This window comes from Hippocampus zosterae, chromosome 5 (assembly GCF_025434085.1).
Source record: "Hippocampus zosterae strain Florida chromosome 5, ASM2543408v3, whole genome shotgun sequence".
Lineage (NCBI taxonomy): Eukaryota > Metazoa > Chordata > Actinopteri > Syngnathiformes > Syngnathidae > Hippocampus > Hippocampus zosterae.
Genome location: NC_067455.1, coordinates 5144561 through 5160803, shown reverse-complemented (window position 1 = coordinate 5160803; position 16243 = coordinate 5144561). Strand labels below are relative to the sequence as shown.

The 16243-nt window shown below is 46.6% G+C and overlaps 1 protein-coding gene and 1 long non-coding RNA gene across 5 annotated transcripts in view; one reads left to right on the top strand and one right to left on the bottom strand.

Moving 5' to 3' along the window:
- Positions 1 to 16243, bottom strand: part of itga10 (integrin, alpha 10) — a 29760-nt gene that overhangs the window by 11106 nt on the left and 2411 nt on the right. For 2 of the 4 annotated variants that reach the window (XM_052064964.1, XM_052064965.1), the window contains exons 2-7: positions 10853 to 10964; positions 10657 to 10766; positions 10492 to 10580; positions 6947 to 7061; positions 6755 to 6882; positions 3968 to 4116 (exon numbers count right to left, since the gene is read on the bottom strand). In XM_052064964.1, the coding sequence (XP_051920924.1) occupies positions 3968 to 4116; positions 6755 to 6882; positions 6947 to 7061; positions 10492 to 10580; positions 10657 to 10766; positions 10853 to 10964 (703 nt within the window). Of the gene's footprint in view, positions 1 to 1108; positions 1263 to 3967; positions 4117 to 4206; positions 4279 to 6754; positions 6883 to 6946; positions 7062 to 10491; positions 10581 to 10656; positions 10767 to 10852; positions 10965 to 16243 lie in introns of those variants that run through there. The other 2 variants (XM_052064967.1, XM_052064966.1) reach the window with 2 other exon arrangements.
- Positions 10466 to 10978, top strand: LOC127600707 (uncharacterized). Its single transcript, XR_007962410.1, has 3 exons — positions 10466 to 10533; positions 10642 to 10788; positions 10882 to 10978. It is a non-coding gene; the product is annotated as an uncharacterized LOC127600707 (long non-coding RNA).

Below are 16243 nucleotides of genomic sequence, written 5' to 3'. Positions count from 1 at the left end.
AAACTCCACACAGGGAGGCCGGAGCTGGAATCGAACCCGGCACCTCTGCACTGTGAAGCCGACGTGCTAACCACTGGACTACCGGGCCGCCCAGTACAAGACAGACGGGCGGATATGCTCCATATTGGGCCTCAGCTCCTCTCAGTGGATAAAGAATATATGACGGTCAGAACTGTTATATTGTCAACTAAATACTGAGCTAGGTGGTTGTTTTACATACAGTATATGTTTTTCTTTTTTTCATTTTGTTTAATTTGACAATAAACCTCAGGCAAGAACCCCCCCCCCCCCCCGCCAAATTATGGCTTGTATCTCCAAAAACTTGTAAGTGGGTCTCTCGTACCTCAAGGGACCAATGTACGACACTGATGCGGCCCTCCGTAGAATTCTAACCACAGATGAACTGTTGTTAAAACCCCCAAAAGATTTGCTAGATGGTTTGCATCAGTTTTTTAAAAACAATTATTTTAAACATGGGTTCCCCACCCTCGTATCATGTACCAAATGAACTCGATTGGCATTGCTTGTGGCGGGATCCCTTTGAAAGGAATGGTGCGGATGCTGAGTGGACCACACATTATTCATACTTGACACAAATAACGTACCCGACGTTTGACTCAAAAGTGGTCACTGTGTGTGTGTGTGTGTGTGTGTGTGTGTGTGAGAGAGAGAGAGAAAGGTCATCTGTGCATTCCTATGCAATGGTGGCATCATGAAGCGGAAGCTTGCACATAAGCCGCACCCTGTTTGTCTGCATGAAACCTGCACTCAGAGGGACCTGCTTTATGCTTGGTAAGCCACACACGCACGCACACAAACCCACTGTGGAGGAGAGCGGGAAGCATAGTCACTTAAGTCATTTTCAGGCCTCACTCCAGAGCCCTCGGGCTAAATTTAACATTGTGGTCACCAGTACCAGAGTGCAAAAGTTAAAAAACGAGCGTCCCCCCCCAGCAACCAGTCTGCAAATTACATATGTACACACGCCAGGAGGCCTCGAAAGGCAAACAGGAGACAAGCAGACCGAGATAGAAAAAGAATGAACTTGACACCTGAGGCTGTTGAATAAAAAGCATGTTGATCACACAATTCCAAGACTTCGCTGTACCTAACTTGCATGCTTTTGGAATGAGGGAGGAAGCCAGAGGAAAAACCCAGAACCTCAGATCTGTGAGGCCGATATCTACGCACCACCTCACCGTGCAGCCTGCCTATAAACATAATTCCCCGATTCCCCGAGTGAAAAGTGCAAGTTGTCCCTGTGTGAACTAAACCAATAAGAGGGGGGAGTCATCGGGAAAATGTGAAGGCATCCAAATGAAAAGAGGAGTGGGAAGGCGAGGTGAAAGATGAGCTCATTTGCGGGCTGCTAAAGCATTTACAAGCCGTTTTAACGGAGTCACACTTGTGCGCTGTGACATATGGTCGTGCGGTCTGCGTGGTCAAACGAGCGCATCACGCACCAAATAAAGGGAGTGACTAATCCAATCGGAGGCTCCGGTCTGACAGCGGTGCTTGACTTTGTCATCTGCTCTCACACCACACATCCAGTTTTTTTTTTAACTTTGTGTTCGACTGGAAAATTGATACAACCACAGATTGATTTGATTTTATTAACAACGACATCAACATTTTCACAGTCGAGACAGAAAATAATGTGAAAATGCAGAAGAGAAATGACAGTATTCAATTTAGGCGCAATTAGCAAGTGGCAACGTAAGATGGCTGCCAGTGGGTTTACTCCTCCCTATGGCAAGTAAGCAGCATCAGCATTCATTCATTCATTCATCTTCCGTACCGCTTGATCCTCACTAGGGTCGCGGGGGGTGCTGGAGCCCATCCCAGCCGTCTCCGGGCAGTAGGCGGGGGACACCCTGAATCGGTTGCCAGCCAATCGCAGGGCACACATAGACGAACAACCATCCACGCTCAACCTCACACCTAGGGACAATTTAGAGTGTTCAATCAGCCTGCCACGCATGTTTTTGGAATGTGGGAGGAAACCGGAGCACCCGGAGAAAACCCACGCAGGCCCGGGGAGAACATGCAAACTCCACACAGGGAGGCCGGAGCTGGAATCGAATCCGGTACCTCTGCACTGTGAAGCCGACGTGCTAACCACTGGACTACCGGGCCGCCGCAGCATCAGCAGTCCAGGTTATTTTCAGACGTTCATAGGCGCCGCGCACGGCATATGATCTGCATGGAGGCAGGTCAGATCAAAGGTTGGTAATTTCGCAGATGAGTGGAGGACGGTGGATTTTTCGAGAGGGAAGGCTGCGCCGTGGTCGGAGTGGTCAAAGCAGATTTGCTCTAATGAACGATCTAAATGAATTTTTGAATAGTTTTTGAAAATCACTGTGTACATTGATATTAGTGTATGGTTCTTGTTCCTTATCAAAGACATTACTTGAAAGGCGCTTATAAATAAATTATTATTACACCATTTTTAAGGTTATCTAGCTTTCCTAGATATGATTCTAATAATTTATTTTGTGGAAAGCAACTGTCAAAATTCACTTTTTGCTACGCATGTGTAATGTTACATGAACAACAGCGGGAAGTGTTTGGGGGCACCGTTAAGTATTCTTAAGTTGAATACTTGATGCTCTTTGAAGAATTATTTTACATCATCTCCTCCTAGGCCAATTCGTCACACGGATTACTTTGCAACTCCGGAATGGAAAAAAGAGATGAAACAAACTGTGGATCAGGATCGGGCGGCTGTTCAGTCTGTCACGTCCATTATGGCGGTGTTTTCCAACCTTTATCGAGCCAAGGCACATATTTTACATCCCAAGGTACACCACCACACAAAAACGTCCTTTTGTAAACAGTGCGCGTGGATGTTTTGACAGCTGCGGGAGTGCAGCTTAACTGACCGGGCGTCGCCTCACCTGCGGCAACGCTGAGCCAGCAGCCAGCCAGACACCGGTGTTTGCTTGCCCCCGTGACAACCCGCCCGCCCGGCTGTCACCAGCCTACCAAGTGACGCGTGGGTGTGTCCAACAAAGGCAGATGATATGCCAAATTGGAGGCCAGACACACACACACGGCCTGATTGTTTGATTGTTCCCACAATAGTGCAATAACAAGAATATGTGTTTTGGCCCAATAACAAGAATATGTGTTTTGGCCCACATTCAGTGGACTTCAGACAATTATTAAGTTAAAAAAAATCTTTGCTTGAAAAATCTATCCGTCTAATCTCTATTGCGCTTGCCCTCGTCAGGGTAACAAGTGAGTGGAAAGTATCTCAGCTCCCATTAGAGTACACCCCGGATGGGTCGCCAGGCACAGGTGGATGTAGAAGCCACAATTTGCACTCAACTAAGAGTATTGCTACATTTCAATAATATTGCTCATATATAAAAGCACCTGTGTGTGCGACAGCAGCATAAAGTTTTGTCAAGCAGGAATTTTTATTTTGAATAGAGAGGGGGGGTACAGGGTTATTTAAAAGAATTTGTGGTTTGAGCCTATAGCGCGCTTTTTCTTTCGTCCTGGCTTAGCGGCCCATCTGGCTCTGCCCCTTTTTGACATACAATATTTCGGTCTGAGCGTGATGGCGGATCTGGAGCAAATTAAAGAAGCCAGCATATTGCAGATATATTGTCTGCGTGGACTGTATCTGATTTCATGAGAGTGAGGCTTGCCCGACGTCGTCTTTTTAGAACTCATAGCCTTTGTTCGGGAAATTCAATTCAACTGCCATATATGATAACAATCGAACCGATCATATAGAACGCTGAATATTATATGACTGCCATATATTTGGAAGTGTATTATATTGTTTCACTTTTTCAATATTGTTTTTTGCAACGCCTATTTATCATGACTGAATAATAATAATCGCTATTGTACTTATTGAGTCATTTTATGCCAACATACACGTCACGCAAAGACCAAATGAGAGAAAACCGTTGGGTGAAAAGAGCCAAAAGTGATCGTGCAAGACGAGGCCTACCACGCCATGTTGATAGCGTAAGCGGTGCGCGTCTCTCGTCCTTCCTGGCGACTGATGTTCTTGGCGGCCTCCACCACCTCCTGTGTGGTTTGGTATTCTTTCAGCGACCACTCGTGGACTGCCACCTCACCGTACTGCAGGATTCCCACCTTCGTGCACACACACGCATGCAAATTTAGTATGTTTGTAATGGGACGGCCATAGCGCTTTTAATCCCAAACCTTGAAAGGAAGTCTTACACTTTTGGATTGATTGGTCTCTGGCCCACATTAGACCTCACGGCTAAACTGGCCTTGGCTTTAGCTTGAAAACATGAATACAGTGGTGCCTTGAGATACGAGCGACTCGACTTGTGAGTGAGCCACTCACAGTTGAAATTGACAGTCAGACTAAGCAAAAACAAAGACAAATTACACAAATGGAGAACCTTGTGTATTTAAAACAACTAAATTGCTTAGTGTTTCGTTCCCCTAGCTTAATGCTAATGCTAAATAGCAGCTATCTTTGGGCACTGCAGCCCTCCAAGTAATTCACTGAAGACAGGTTAAGACAGACAGTCATACAATGTAGACAGACATACGCACAGTCATATATTCCTTAGCCTCTGCGCAAAACAGCTAATATTAGTGCCGTAGTGTTGGGCTGCGATGAGTTGAGATGCCTCAGTGATCAGTATATTCGTCCGTCTGTCTTAGACTGCCCCCATGTGGCCAAGGTGAGCACAACAGAAAAATCAGCACATCGGCCGTTCAAGTGATGCGGTGTGATGACACCCGCTGAATACTCCTGTCATTGCAGTATGTCATTTTTTTCCTCACTAAAACACGCGTTACAAGTTTTTGTTGTTGTTAGGGGAATGCTGGGGTAGTTTCAAGGCATTTCCATTCATTTCAATGGCAAAGATGATCGATCGAGCCTTCACAGAAACCAATTCAAGTTGTCTCTCAAGGCACCACTGCAGTTGTCATCGACAAAATATATGCAAGTAGTAATAAAGAAAAACCACAACCGACCCCCCACCTAAAGCAAACAGCGAGTTCTTGGAATTTTGGACTTCTATGGGAAACCAGAGGAATTTCCTTGTCACCCCACATTGCCTGTTTCTCTTTCACCGCCCTCCCCCACCCACAACCAACCTCTCCCTCCATTTCCCCCCCAACCCCGTGTGTCAAGTTGTCCTCCAAATGCCCCTTGATGTCACGGCAGCAATGCACATTTACTAAATTGCTTCTCTGTACGTGCGCATGCTTTGGCTCAATTAGCTTGTCGAACAATTTCCTATCGCCTAAGGGTTCAAATGGTTCAGCAGAACCTCCAAAGTCTAAAACAACTTTGTGCTACAACCAGAACTGTCCAGCAAATCATCTTTCATTGTGAAAATGAATCAAAATGCCATTGATTCAGTTCGATCCTCTCCCTCCAAATTTTTTTTTTAGAAGGGAAAATGGGACTCGGTCATATTGTACTTTATAAATACACAAGATTTATGTATTATTAGCTGGTTCGCTGCCCTCCGGGCGGCTCATTAGCTAGTGCCTGCGGAAGGCTGGTACGGTGGTGGTTCGCCGCCCTGCGGGCGGCTCATCAGCTAGTTCCTGCGGAAGGCTGGTAAGGTGGGCCTTCGGCCCACAAAAGTGTTGTTGCTTGGTTCAACTTTTTGTTCATCTTCATCGCGAAAATAAAGAGATGTTTAGCTCTACTAAATAACTAACAATTTTATTGCAATGCTTGTGGGTAGACAACATTTTTTCGCTAAGATGCCCGCGCGATCGTAGTGAGCCACTGCCTGAGCGGCGCAGTGGCGGCACGGAGAAGTAGGTACGTTTTGAAAAGGGACAGACGGAAGGACAGACCGCGTGCGGGACGACGCGCAATATATATATAGATATTCATTCATTCATTCATCTTCCGAGCCGCTTGATCCTCACTAGGGTCGCGGGGGGTGCTGGAGCCTATCCCAGCTGTCTTCGGGCAGTAGGCGGGGGCCACCCTGAATCGGTTGCCAGCCAATCGCAGGGCGCACAGAAACGAACAACCATTCGCACCCACACTCACACCTAGGGACAATTTAGAGCGTCCAATCAGCCTGCCACGCATGTTTTTGGAATGTGGGAGGAAACCGGAGCACCCGGAGAAAACCCACGCAGGCCCGGGGAGAACATGCAAACTCCACACAGGGAGGCCGGAGCTGGAATCGAACCCGGTACCTCTGCGCTGCGAAGCCGACGTGCTAACCACTGGACTACCGGGCCGCCCTATATATAGATAGTCACGACAATTAAATGTATCGCAAACAGTTTGTGCATCATGATTTAATGCTGCAATTCAATTGATTGTGCTGCTCCTTTTGGGATGTGTTCAAAACAGTCATGCAGACGCAAATAGTTGCTGTAATATTTATGTTTGGACATGGATAAAGAATATATGCATGTGAGTGTTGTCATGTCTCTGTCGTGCTGGTCCGCCATTTGCTTTCAAATATCCGTCGCTTAAAGGGGTCGGAACAATCATAACTACGCCAACGTTAGCATGGCAATGGCTTTTTCCATCCATGTTAGCTGTAAGCTAGCAGGCCTTTCTTGAAGTAACGTAGTGTGCTTGTTTGCAACACACAAAAGCCCATTTGAGAGCAAACCTCAAATGGGCGTGTCCCATTCAAGTCTGCTCAAATGAGAGGCAAAACATCTATGATTAAGCGGAAGCGTCCAATTCCCGCTACGTGCCGAATCGTGAGCAAATATGATCATCGCTGAGCAGTTTGCGTTCAACTGTGAAGGTTGCTTTTACCTGCATTTGTTCTGGGCTTATGTGGAACTTGCTGAGGATGTTGCTGAGGAAGCTCTGCACCTCATACCAGGGGTAGATGCTGTTGGAGCCGTCCAGCACGATTACGATGTCCATGTACGTTGTGCACCCTGTAAGAACACACTTGCTTATGGTCTCAGCTGCATCCTTCCGAATGTGCGTGTGCGTGATTACGCTGCGCCGTGGGAGCGATAATCTCTCTCGGTTGGAGGTCGTCGTTGACAGAGGCGCAGATGCCGGTGCTGAACATGGAAGTGCCGCACTCCTGAGACCACAGTGGTGCACATGCCTGCCGAAATAGGTGGGGGGGGGGGGGGGGGGGGGGGAATTGCGATGAGCTTACAGCTTTACGAAACAACTTGCATGCTCCTTTTTGCTTTTGTCTGACAAGCTACCTCATCACTTGCCTGCCTCGTGCATACACCCGCTAGCTCCACTTGTCATAAAAACGCAAACATTAACAATGTATATATTTTAGGGTGAGGTGGCGGAACGGATTAGTGGCACTTCCATTCATTTCAGTTGGTAGATATGATTTGGTATAGGATTGCATTGGAGCTAGGGACATGGTCACGAAACAAATTAAACTCTCATCTCAAGGCACCACCGGACATTTACTACTGCTGGTATATTCTGTACGCCGCATATTCTAAGTTGTACTATAGAGTGAGGTGTCGGTCTGGATGACCTCTGCGATAAGTTATCCGGCTGGTTATTTGCTTGCCGGGCGGCCCGGTAGCCCAGTGGTTAGCACGTCGGCTTCACAGTGCAGAGGTACCAGGTTCGATTCCAGCTCCGGCCTCCCTGTGTGGAGTTTGCATGTTCTCCCCGGGCCTGCGTGGGTTTTGTCCGGGTGCTCCGGTTTCCTCCCACATTACAAAAACATGCGTGGCAGGCTGATTGAACACTCTAAATTGTCCCTAGGTGTGAGTGTGAGTGCGAATGGTTGTTTGTTTCTGTGTACCCTGCGATTGGCTGGCAACCGACTCAGGGTGTCCCCCGCCTACTGCCCGAAGACAGCTGGGATAGGCTCCAGCACCCCCGTGACCCTAGTGAGGATCAAGCGGCTCGGAAGATGAATGAATGAATCTTCCGAGCCGCTAAGGAAAATTTAGAGTGTTCAATCAGCCTGCCACGCATGTTTTTGGAATGTGGGAGGAAACCGGAGCACCCAGAGAAAACCCACGCAGGCCCGGGGAGAACATGCAAACTCCACACAGGGAGGCCGGAGCTGGAATCGAACCCGGTACCTCTGCACTGTGAAGCCGACGTGCTAACCACTGGGCTACCGGGCCGCCTGGCTCGGAAGATGAATGAATGAATATTTGCTTGCAATCAGAAGCATCAAACGGGCACCCACATATGGTGTTTCGCTAAAGTGACTAAATAAGGGCAAGCAGTGAGCAAAAACAGTCGAGAGATGGAAAAATCACAATAGTGCGGTTTGGGGGACAGAACATAGAGGTGGATAAAGATGGAGGTGGGGGGGGAAGGGACTATTGTTGTCATCTTGGCAGCGCCAGAACATCAGGCCAGTCAGGCAATTGAGCTGAGAGTGAAAGAAAAGGACGAAAGAGAGACACAAGTCAAAAGTGGGTCTGAAAGGGCCGGCCAAATTTTGGAAAGAGAAACATCCTGTCTTATGTTTTGTCCTGTTATGACAGAAAACGGATCAGTTGATGATGGAAAAATGAGCAGTGTAAAACATGGAAGAAATTCAACAGAGGTACGTTGGCTTTTTGCAGGTCTTTCATTAACAAAAGGCCGGAGACACATTCCGAGCCCGTTTTAGACCTGACCGCCGGCCTCAAGAAAAACACACGCACAGGCGTTCAAATAGGTCTGCGCCGGCCAGTTTTTTCATGGCCTATAAACGAGCGAGCTCCAACAGCAGCGGCGAGAAGTTGGCGGAAAGACACGCTGGCTTAAACGGTTCACGCCAAACGCCAACCCGGCGGAGGTCATTGACTCGCAAAATTACACACTTGCACGTTTTCGTCATCGGTCCTGTGGCAACCGCTGCTCTCATAAGTGGAGAGATTGAATGTGAAGCCAGCTTGAAAAGGATAATGGGACTACCGTATTTTCCGCACTATAAGGCGCACCGAAAAGTCTTCTATTTTCTTAAAAGCTCACGGCGCGCCTTAAAATCCGGTGCGCCTTATGTATTATCATTACGGTAATAAGTTGACCCCAAGATGGCTCCTTGCTGGAGACATGCTTACAATGTTATAACTTACTGTTGGTTCTGTGTCGCTGCTTTATTAAATACGTTTTTGTTGCAACTCTGAAAAAACGAGAGCTGTGGTGTTGTTTTTTTTTTTTAACGCACACTTTATTTATGGTTTTCACAAATACAGGTACGTCTTTGTCCATCTCTGTGCCTCTCGTGTTCCGTTCGACTCAAGAGGCGTTCATGAACGCCTCCGAAAAATTTTAATTAACGATTCCTTCAACGAAACTACGAAAATTGAAAATAATGCATCAAAACAGAAAATCAAGCGAGGAAATCACAAAATAAATTCTATAGCCCCCTTGCAGAATTTTTTTTTTGATCGAGTCAAACGGAGGGAGTGTAGCTCCATCTAGTGGATGAATTGTAGATTGCGTTTTATAATCCAGTGCATCCAATGTATGAAAAAAAAAAGACAAAATAGGCCATTCATTGAAGGTGCGCCTCATAATCCAGTGCGCCTCATAATCCAGTGCGCCTTTTAGTGCGGAAAATACGGTACTCATAAGGACGGATCCGATTGCAATCTTGTTTGGAAGTACCGTATATATGTGCCATCAGATTATGAGTTTAAATTACTAATACTGAATGTTACTCACATCAAAATATTCAACTGAGACATTTCAAGCTTAAAAAATTCAACATTTAGGCGCGACCGAAGCGGTTCAGACAGCAGCACCCAACACTAATCAATCATGTTAGCTCCCTTGGTTGGTTGAATTCACTTCTCCTGGAGAAATGATGATTTGCATAAAACACACTGTAAGCTAGCCGTCATGCAACCTATTTAGCAAACCCAGCCACCAACCCTTGCGCGGCCGCAGGCGTCAGTGAGAATTCCGGAGATAATGGACGGCCACCGTTCCATTTGTCTGGACAAAATGCGACCATCCAAGCAGCAAGTTTTTCCCCTCATGGTTTTGAGGCTGAAGCTGCAGCTGGACCGAATGGGTGGCAGCAAGGCAAAATGCCAGTATTTTGAGGGTAAGAGCTCGCAGCAACGTGAAAACAAACAAACAAACAAAAAAAAAGGAACTCAACCACAGTGCGGCGTCACGGTCCAGCAATTTTGTGGATTTTCTTTTCTCTCCAATCTCTACAGAAACTCTTTAGTTCTTCCTCCTATTTATTTGATGTAATTCCACTGTTGACCACCGGATGGCGGCACACTTTTGTCTGACACAAAAATTGAAAGAAGAAGAACAAAAAACAGGAATTAATTCCATTTTTTTTGCTGGAGATTATTAAATGTGAAATCCTCTTCCATCCATCTTTTTATGCCTCCAGAAAGCAACAGCTGGGGATATATTTTAGATTTTATTTTTTAATCTTTCAGAACCATGATTGATGCTTATTGTGAAATAATAAATCAATTTGTTTGATTTGTTTACTGTTAGCACAGGGTATCGTGACACTGTTAAACTATTTGTAACATTTTCTTGTCTTATCCAGAAAAGTGTCGATAAAACCAGGGTCGGAGACATACCAAGAGTCCATCGGGCGAGTCGGGCGTGAGAGTCATCCCCAGGTGAGAGTTTTTCAGGTTTTTCGATATGTTGTGGAAGGCCGCCTCGCCTGAGATGGATGCAAGCAACAGTTCAATCCAACAATTCTCCTCTTGGGTCCTCACGTGAAGGATGTTGGCGCTCACCTAAATTCAACTTGCTGCAGTTGGGGTGGCTCCCCTCTCCCACGCCACATTTGTACACGTCTCCTTTCCTGTTGTTGTGCCGCCCGTCCCAAGGAGCGCCCACCAGCATTCTGCATGGCCACAATACGAAATGTCAGTTCGCAGCAAAAAAAACCAAAAACAAAAACAAAACAGCACCACGTGCGGGGGCGCTCACGATTTCTCTCCTTCCGATTCATGCTGCAGCACGGAGAAGCCGAAAAGGGCGTCGTCCGGACCGCTGAAGATCCGCGGATGCGTCACGTCAATGTTGAAGCACTGACACAAGCCTGGAGAATTGAGCACGGGTGATGAGCGTACAACAGAACTTCAATCAAGATGAGAATTTACCAGAGGTGGGTTGTAAGTAGAAATTGTGACTGGTCAGAGTCGTTTTAATGCAACAGACTTTTCCTTTTTAGTTGGTTGCATCATCATAAATCAGCATGTATTGTATTGTATTGTATTGTATCAGTAACATCACTGCCTCTCGTGTGATACTGCTTATTTGTTTTTTTTTGTGATTTAGCGATAGCAAATAGCATTCATCAATTCACAAACAGAAATGGAGGGGAAATTCATTCATTCATTCATTCATCTTCCGAGCCGCTTGATCCTCACTGGGGTCGCGGGGGGTGCTGGAGCCTATCCCAGCTGTCTTCGGGCAGTAGGCGGGGGACACCCCGAATCGGTTCCCAGCCAATCGCAGGGCACACAGAAACGAACAACCATACGCACTCACACTCACACCTAGGGACAATTTAGAGTGTTCAATCAGCCTGCCACGCATGTTTTTGGAATGTGGGAGGAAACCGGAGCACCCGGAGAAAGCCCACGCAGGCCCGGGGAGAACATGCAAACTCCACACAGGGAGGCCGGAGCTGGAATCGAACCCGGTACCTCAGCACTGTGAAGCCGACGTGCTAACCACTGGACTACCGGGCCGCCCTTGGAGGGGAAATTATTTTGCAAAAAAAAATGGTAGAGTCATCGATTCTAATTCTAATCTGATTGAGAGCATTTCAAAAGAATCAAAGCGATCACGCAAATCTGCATTCGTGTACGATCTGAATAGCTAGAATTGTATTTAAATCGGAGGAGGCACACTCAGCCACTGTTTGTTGAGTGGTGCGGGCCATTTCCATTGGAAAATAAATGGTACGAAAAAAAACATATCGGTGGGGGGGGGGGGCTGTTTTCCTGAGTCACGACTTTTTTCATCCATAAAAACACACAGACACACGGCTGCCACACACCACAACTGACTAGAAGCTTTGTATGTACATGCACTGCAGCCAAAAACGCAAAGCACGACAGCGCTCGTGATGTTTGCAGAAAACACAAGGTATGTTCTGCTCGAATGCGTCCTAATGGCAGAAAAACGCATGATCCTTTGAGTTCTGTGGGGGGGGGGTTTGAAGCCACGAGTTCACAACTCGAGTGTGGTATATTTTCTGTCTCGGTTTTGGGGAGCGCGGGCTTGGCAGGGAACGGGAGGAGGAGGAGGAGGAGGAAGCGAGTGAAAAAGGATGGCTAAACACAGCGAGCGGTAGCGGCGTCGCAGGGCAAAAAAGGGAGTTCACTCTGGAGGGGAGGAAGGAAAGACGACGGGTGTGTTGCTGAGGAGCATAGTGAGCGCCCTGTTGAGAAGAGTACAAGTCTGCCCTTCATTCGTCCACGCCGAGAGGAGACGGGCAGCGGCAAAACGCTTGTCAGCCAGCTCGCTGGCTCGTGAATACGGCAAACTTTCAGCCACTAAAACTTATAAAACAGACTACGTTTAGCATGGGATCTGGATTGTCCTGACCAAGACAGTCATGGAAGGGAAATTTTTATTTTTTTTAATCTCAAGGAGGCCTTCCTGGGTTCATAGTTTCAAATAATATCTAAATGATAAAAAAAATGCTATTTAGCACTAGCGTCAAGCTAGGAGACTGAAATGAATCTGGATTGTCCTGACAAGACAGTCATGGAAGGGAGATTTATTTAACTTTTTTCATCTCAACGAGGCCTTCCTGGGTTAATACTTTCAAATAATATATAAATTACTGCTTTTCGGTTTAGAGCACAGCAATAAGATGCTATTTAGCGCTAGCGTCAAGCTAGGAGACTGAAATGAATCTGGATTGTCCTGGCAAGACAGTCATGGAAGGGAGATTTATTTAACTTTTTTCATCTCAACGAGGCCTTCCTGGGTTAATACTTTCAAATAATATATAAATTACTGCTTTTTGGTTTAGAGCACAGCAATAAGATGCTATTTAGCGCTAGCGTCAAGCTAGGAGACCGAAATGAATCTGGATTGTCCTGGCAAGACAGTCATCGAAGGGAGATTTATTTAACTTTTTCCATCTCAACGAGGCCTTCCTGGGTTAATACTTTCAAATAATATATAAATTACTGCTTTTTGGTTTAGAGCACAGCAATAAGATGCTATTTAGCGCTAGCGTCAAGCTAGGAGACTGAAATGAATCTGGATTGTCCTGACAAGACAGTCATGGAAGGGAGATTTATTTAACTTTTTTCATCTCAACGAGGCCTTCCTGGGTTAATACTTTCAAATAATATATAAATTACTGCTTTTTGGTTTAGAGCACAACAATAAGATGCTATTTCGCGCTAGCGTCAAGCTAGGAGACTGAAAGGGATCTGGATTGTCCTGACAAGACAGTCATGGAAGGGAGATTTATTTAACTTTTTTTCATCTCAACAAGGCCTTCCTGGGTTAATACTTTCAAATAATATATAAATTACTGCTTTTCGGTTTAGAGCACAACAATAAGATGCTATTTAGCGCTAGCGTCAAGCTAGTAGACTGAAAGGCTAAGCTATGTGGTCGTTTTGTCTTTGGTTTCTGTTTAGTTTGAGAGTAACTTGATCTGCGAGTGGCGTTCAACTGCTTAATGTGAATAAACATAGTAACACATAATAAGTATGTTTGTATACTATATATATACAATATTCATTCATCTTCCAAGCCGCTTGATCCTCACTAGGGTTGCGGGGGGTGCTGGATCCTATCCCAGCTGTCTCCGGGCAGTAGGCGGGGAACACCCTGAATCGGTTGCCAGCCAATCGCAGGGCACACAGAGACGAACAACCATTCACACTCACACCTAGGGACAATTTAGAGTGTTCAATCAGCCTGCCACGCATGTTTTTGGAACGTGGGAGGAAACCGGAGCACCCGGAGAAAACCCACGCAGGCCCGGGGAGAACATGCAAACTCCACACAGGGAGGCCGGAGCTGGAATCGAACCCGGTACCTCTGCACTGTGAAGCCGACGTGCTAACCACTGGACTACCGGGCCGCCCATATATACAATAAATATAATAAATCATAAGTCACTCCTATCTCAAGGCACCACTGTTGCGTTTTGTTTTGATTGAGTTTAACAGGTGATAGGTCAACCTAAAGGTGGAAAAAAGATTCCAAATTATTATTATTTTTTTTTAATTATTATTATTTTTTTAATATCGCCAAAACTTGACTGTTCCACCGGGGTGTGTAGACTTTTCTTGTTTTTCCAGCCACTGTATGTTTCTTGTATTAAGATTAAGATATCGTTTATTTGTCCCGCAACGGGGAAATTACAATCAGAATACAGAAAGGAAAAACGCTGGGTAGGGGGAGGGGGAAAAAAAACCTGAATGTACTGAATGAAGTGTCTGGTGAGCGTCCGCTACTGTGGTTTTATACATGACATGACAGACCGTACAGCATACGTAAGAACGATGATGAAGTCGGCCTTGAGCACTGCTGCGGCGGTGATACGGTACGTCGCCCAGCATGCCCGCCGCATGCCCACAAATTCCAATCAGGTGGGGCCAAACTGGAACCGTCCCTCCGCTCCAGCTCCACGCGCGTCTTCCTTATAGCTGCTCACTGCACTTTATCACTCGCCGGGCTATTTCGCTTTCCGTCATACGGGGGCCCCGTTTTCGCGACCGCGTTCCACTCGCACTTGCGGGCCAGCGTTTCACAAAAGCCGGCGCGGCTTCCAAACCGTGCTCCTCGCGCTGCTGCGCACTCGGCCAAACCTCAAGTGACTTGGACGGGTCGCAGCCATCCTGCTTGATTCCACACAGATGTTCCGAAGCGGTTTGGTTCATCAGTGAGAACACCAGCGTGGAATCTTCTCCCTTTTATGGGCCTTTGGTTTATTTTTGAACAGGTTATTCCCTTCGGTTCTCTCTGCGCTTTTCTTGTGGCTGCATCCACACCCAACTCTCCACAATAAGATTCCTTTTTGTCTCCTTGATCCTCCTCTTCCAAACCATAAAGGGACCTCTTTTTGTCCATCTCCCCACTCAATACCACAGGACCCCCCCCCCCCCACGACCCCCCCACCCACCCACGACCTCCCCACGCCTTAAAGAACAACACCGCATGCTTTAATTGAAGTTTATATATGACATTGTACCACAGTCTGTCTGACCGCCCATCGCCATGGCGACCGGCTGCAAACATTTATAGAGTCAAAGCGCGTCCAGGTTCTTTGCAACCACACGCTCGGCTCCCGGGCGCTCTTGTAATTGTGTGCGTGTGTGTGAAAAGTGATCTTGACGTGAATCTATTTGGACGTACGCAAACGCGTTGCAATGGAAGGCCGAAAGTCCGTTGCTTTGGAGTTGATCTGATATTTAATGGGAAAATGTGGACAAAAAAGTTGCCCGTGAAACCGGATTTTTGGGTGATGTCATGAGAGACTTCAGCGTTTTGTTTTTTTTCACGTCCCATTGAACATTTACACCATCTTCAATATTTGTTGTGGAAATGTAGTTACATTCATTGGTTACTTGAATATTTATTCAGTTCTATATACAGTATTTGGAGATTCTGTATTTCCTGCACCCTGTAACCCGATAACACGAGAAGCCGTCCACTGTAGTCACCGCTGCCCCTGAAATTCATCTCATTTCGGCCTTTTCATACGTTTAAGACAACAAATCCTTCAAAATGGCGCCTCAAGCATCGCCTGCCTCTTTCCCTCCCAGTCTCTCGATGTCTTTTGAATTGAAGCCCCCCCCAGTGAGGCGTTGGATTCCTTTATTCAAATCCAGGCGCATTTCCCGCCCGACCGCAGATTGTCTCTCCATTATCGTGATCATTTTATTCTCATCCGTCACCCTCTCGTGGGGAACGGCGATGGAAAGAGGAGGCGTGCGTGGGAATGAAAGTCGGCTTGATTAAAAACGTGCAGAATTTATGAATGGCAGAGGCGCGCACGTACGCACACACACACACACACACACACATGCACTGTGTGTGAAACAGAGAAAACAGAGTGTGGCTGCTGCGAGAATCATGGGAGCTCTGTTGAAAGCATTAAGATGACACGCATGCTCGCTCACCTACATACCACTGTATGACACACACACACACACACTTGAATCAATATCTACTCTCAATTACGATTTTGGCTGCCAGGATGAATAATATTCATTCATTCATTCATTCATTCATCTTCCTAACCGCTTGATCCTCACTAGGGTCGCGGGGGGTGCTGGAGCCTATCCCAGCTGTCTCCGGGCAGTAGGCGGGGGACACCCTGAACCGGTTGCCAGC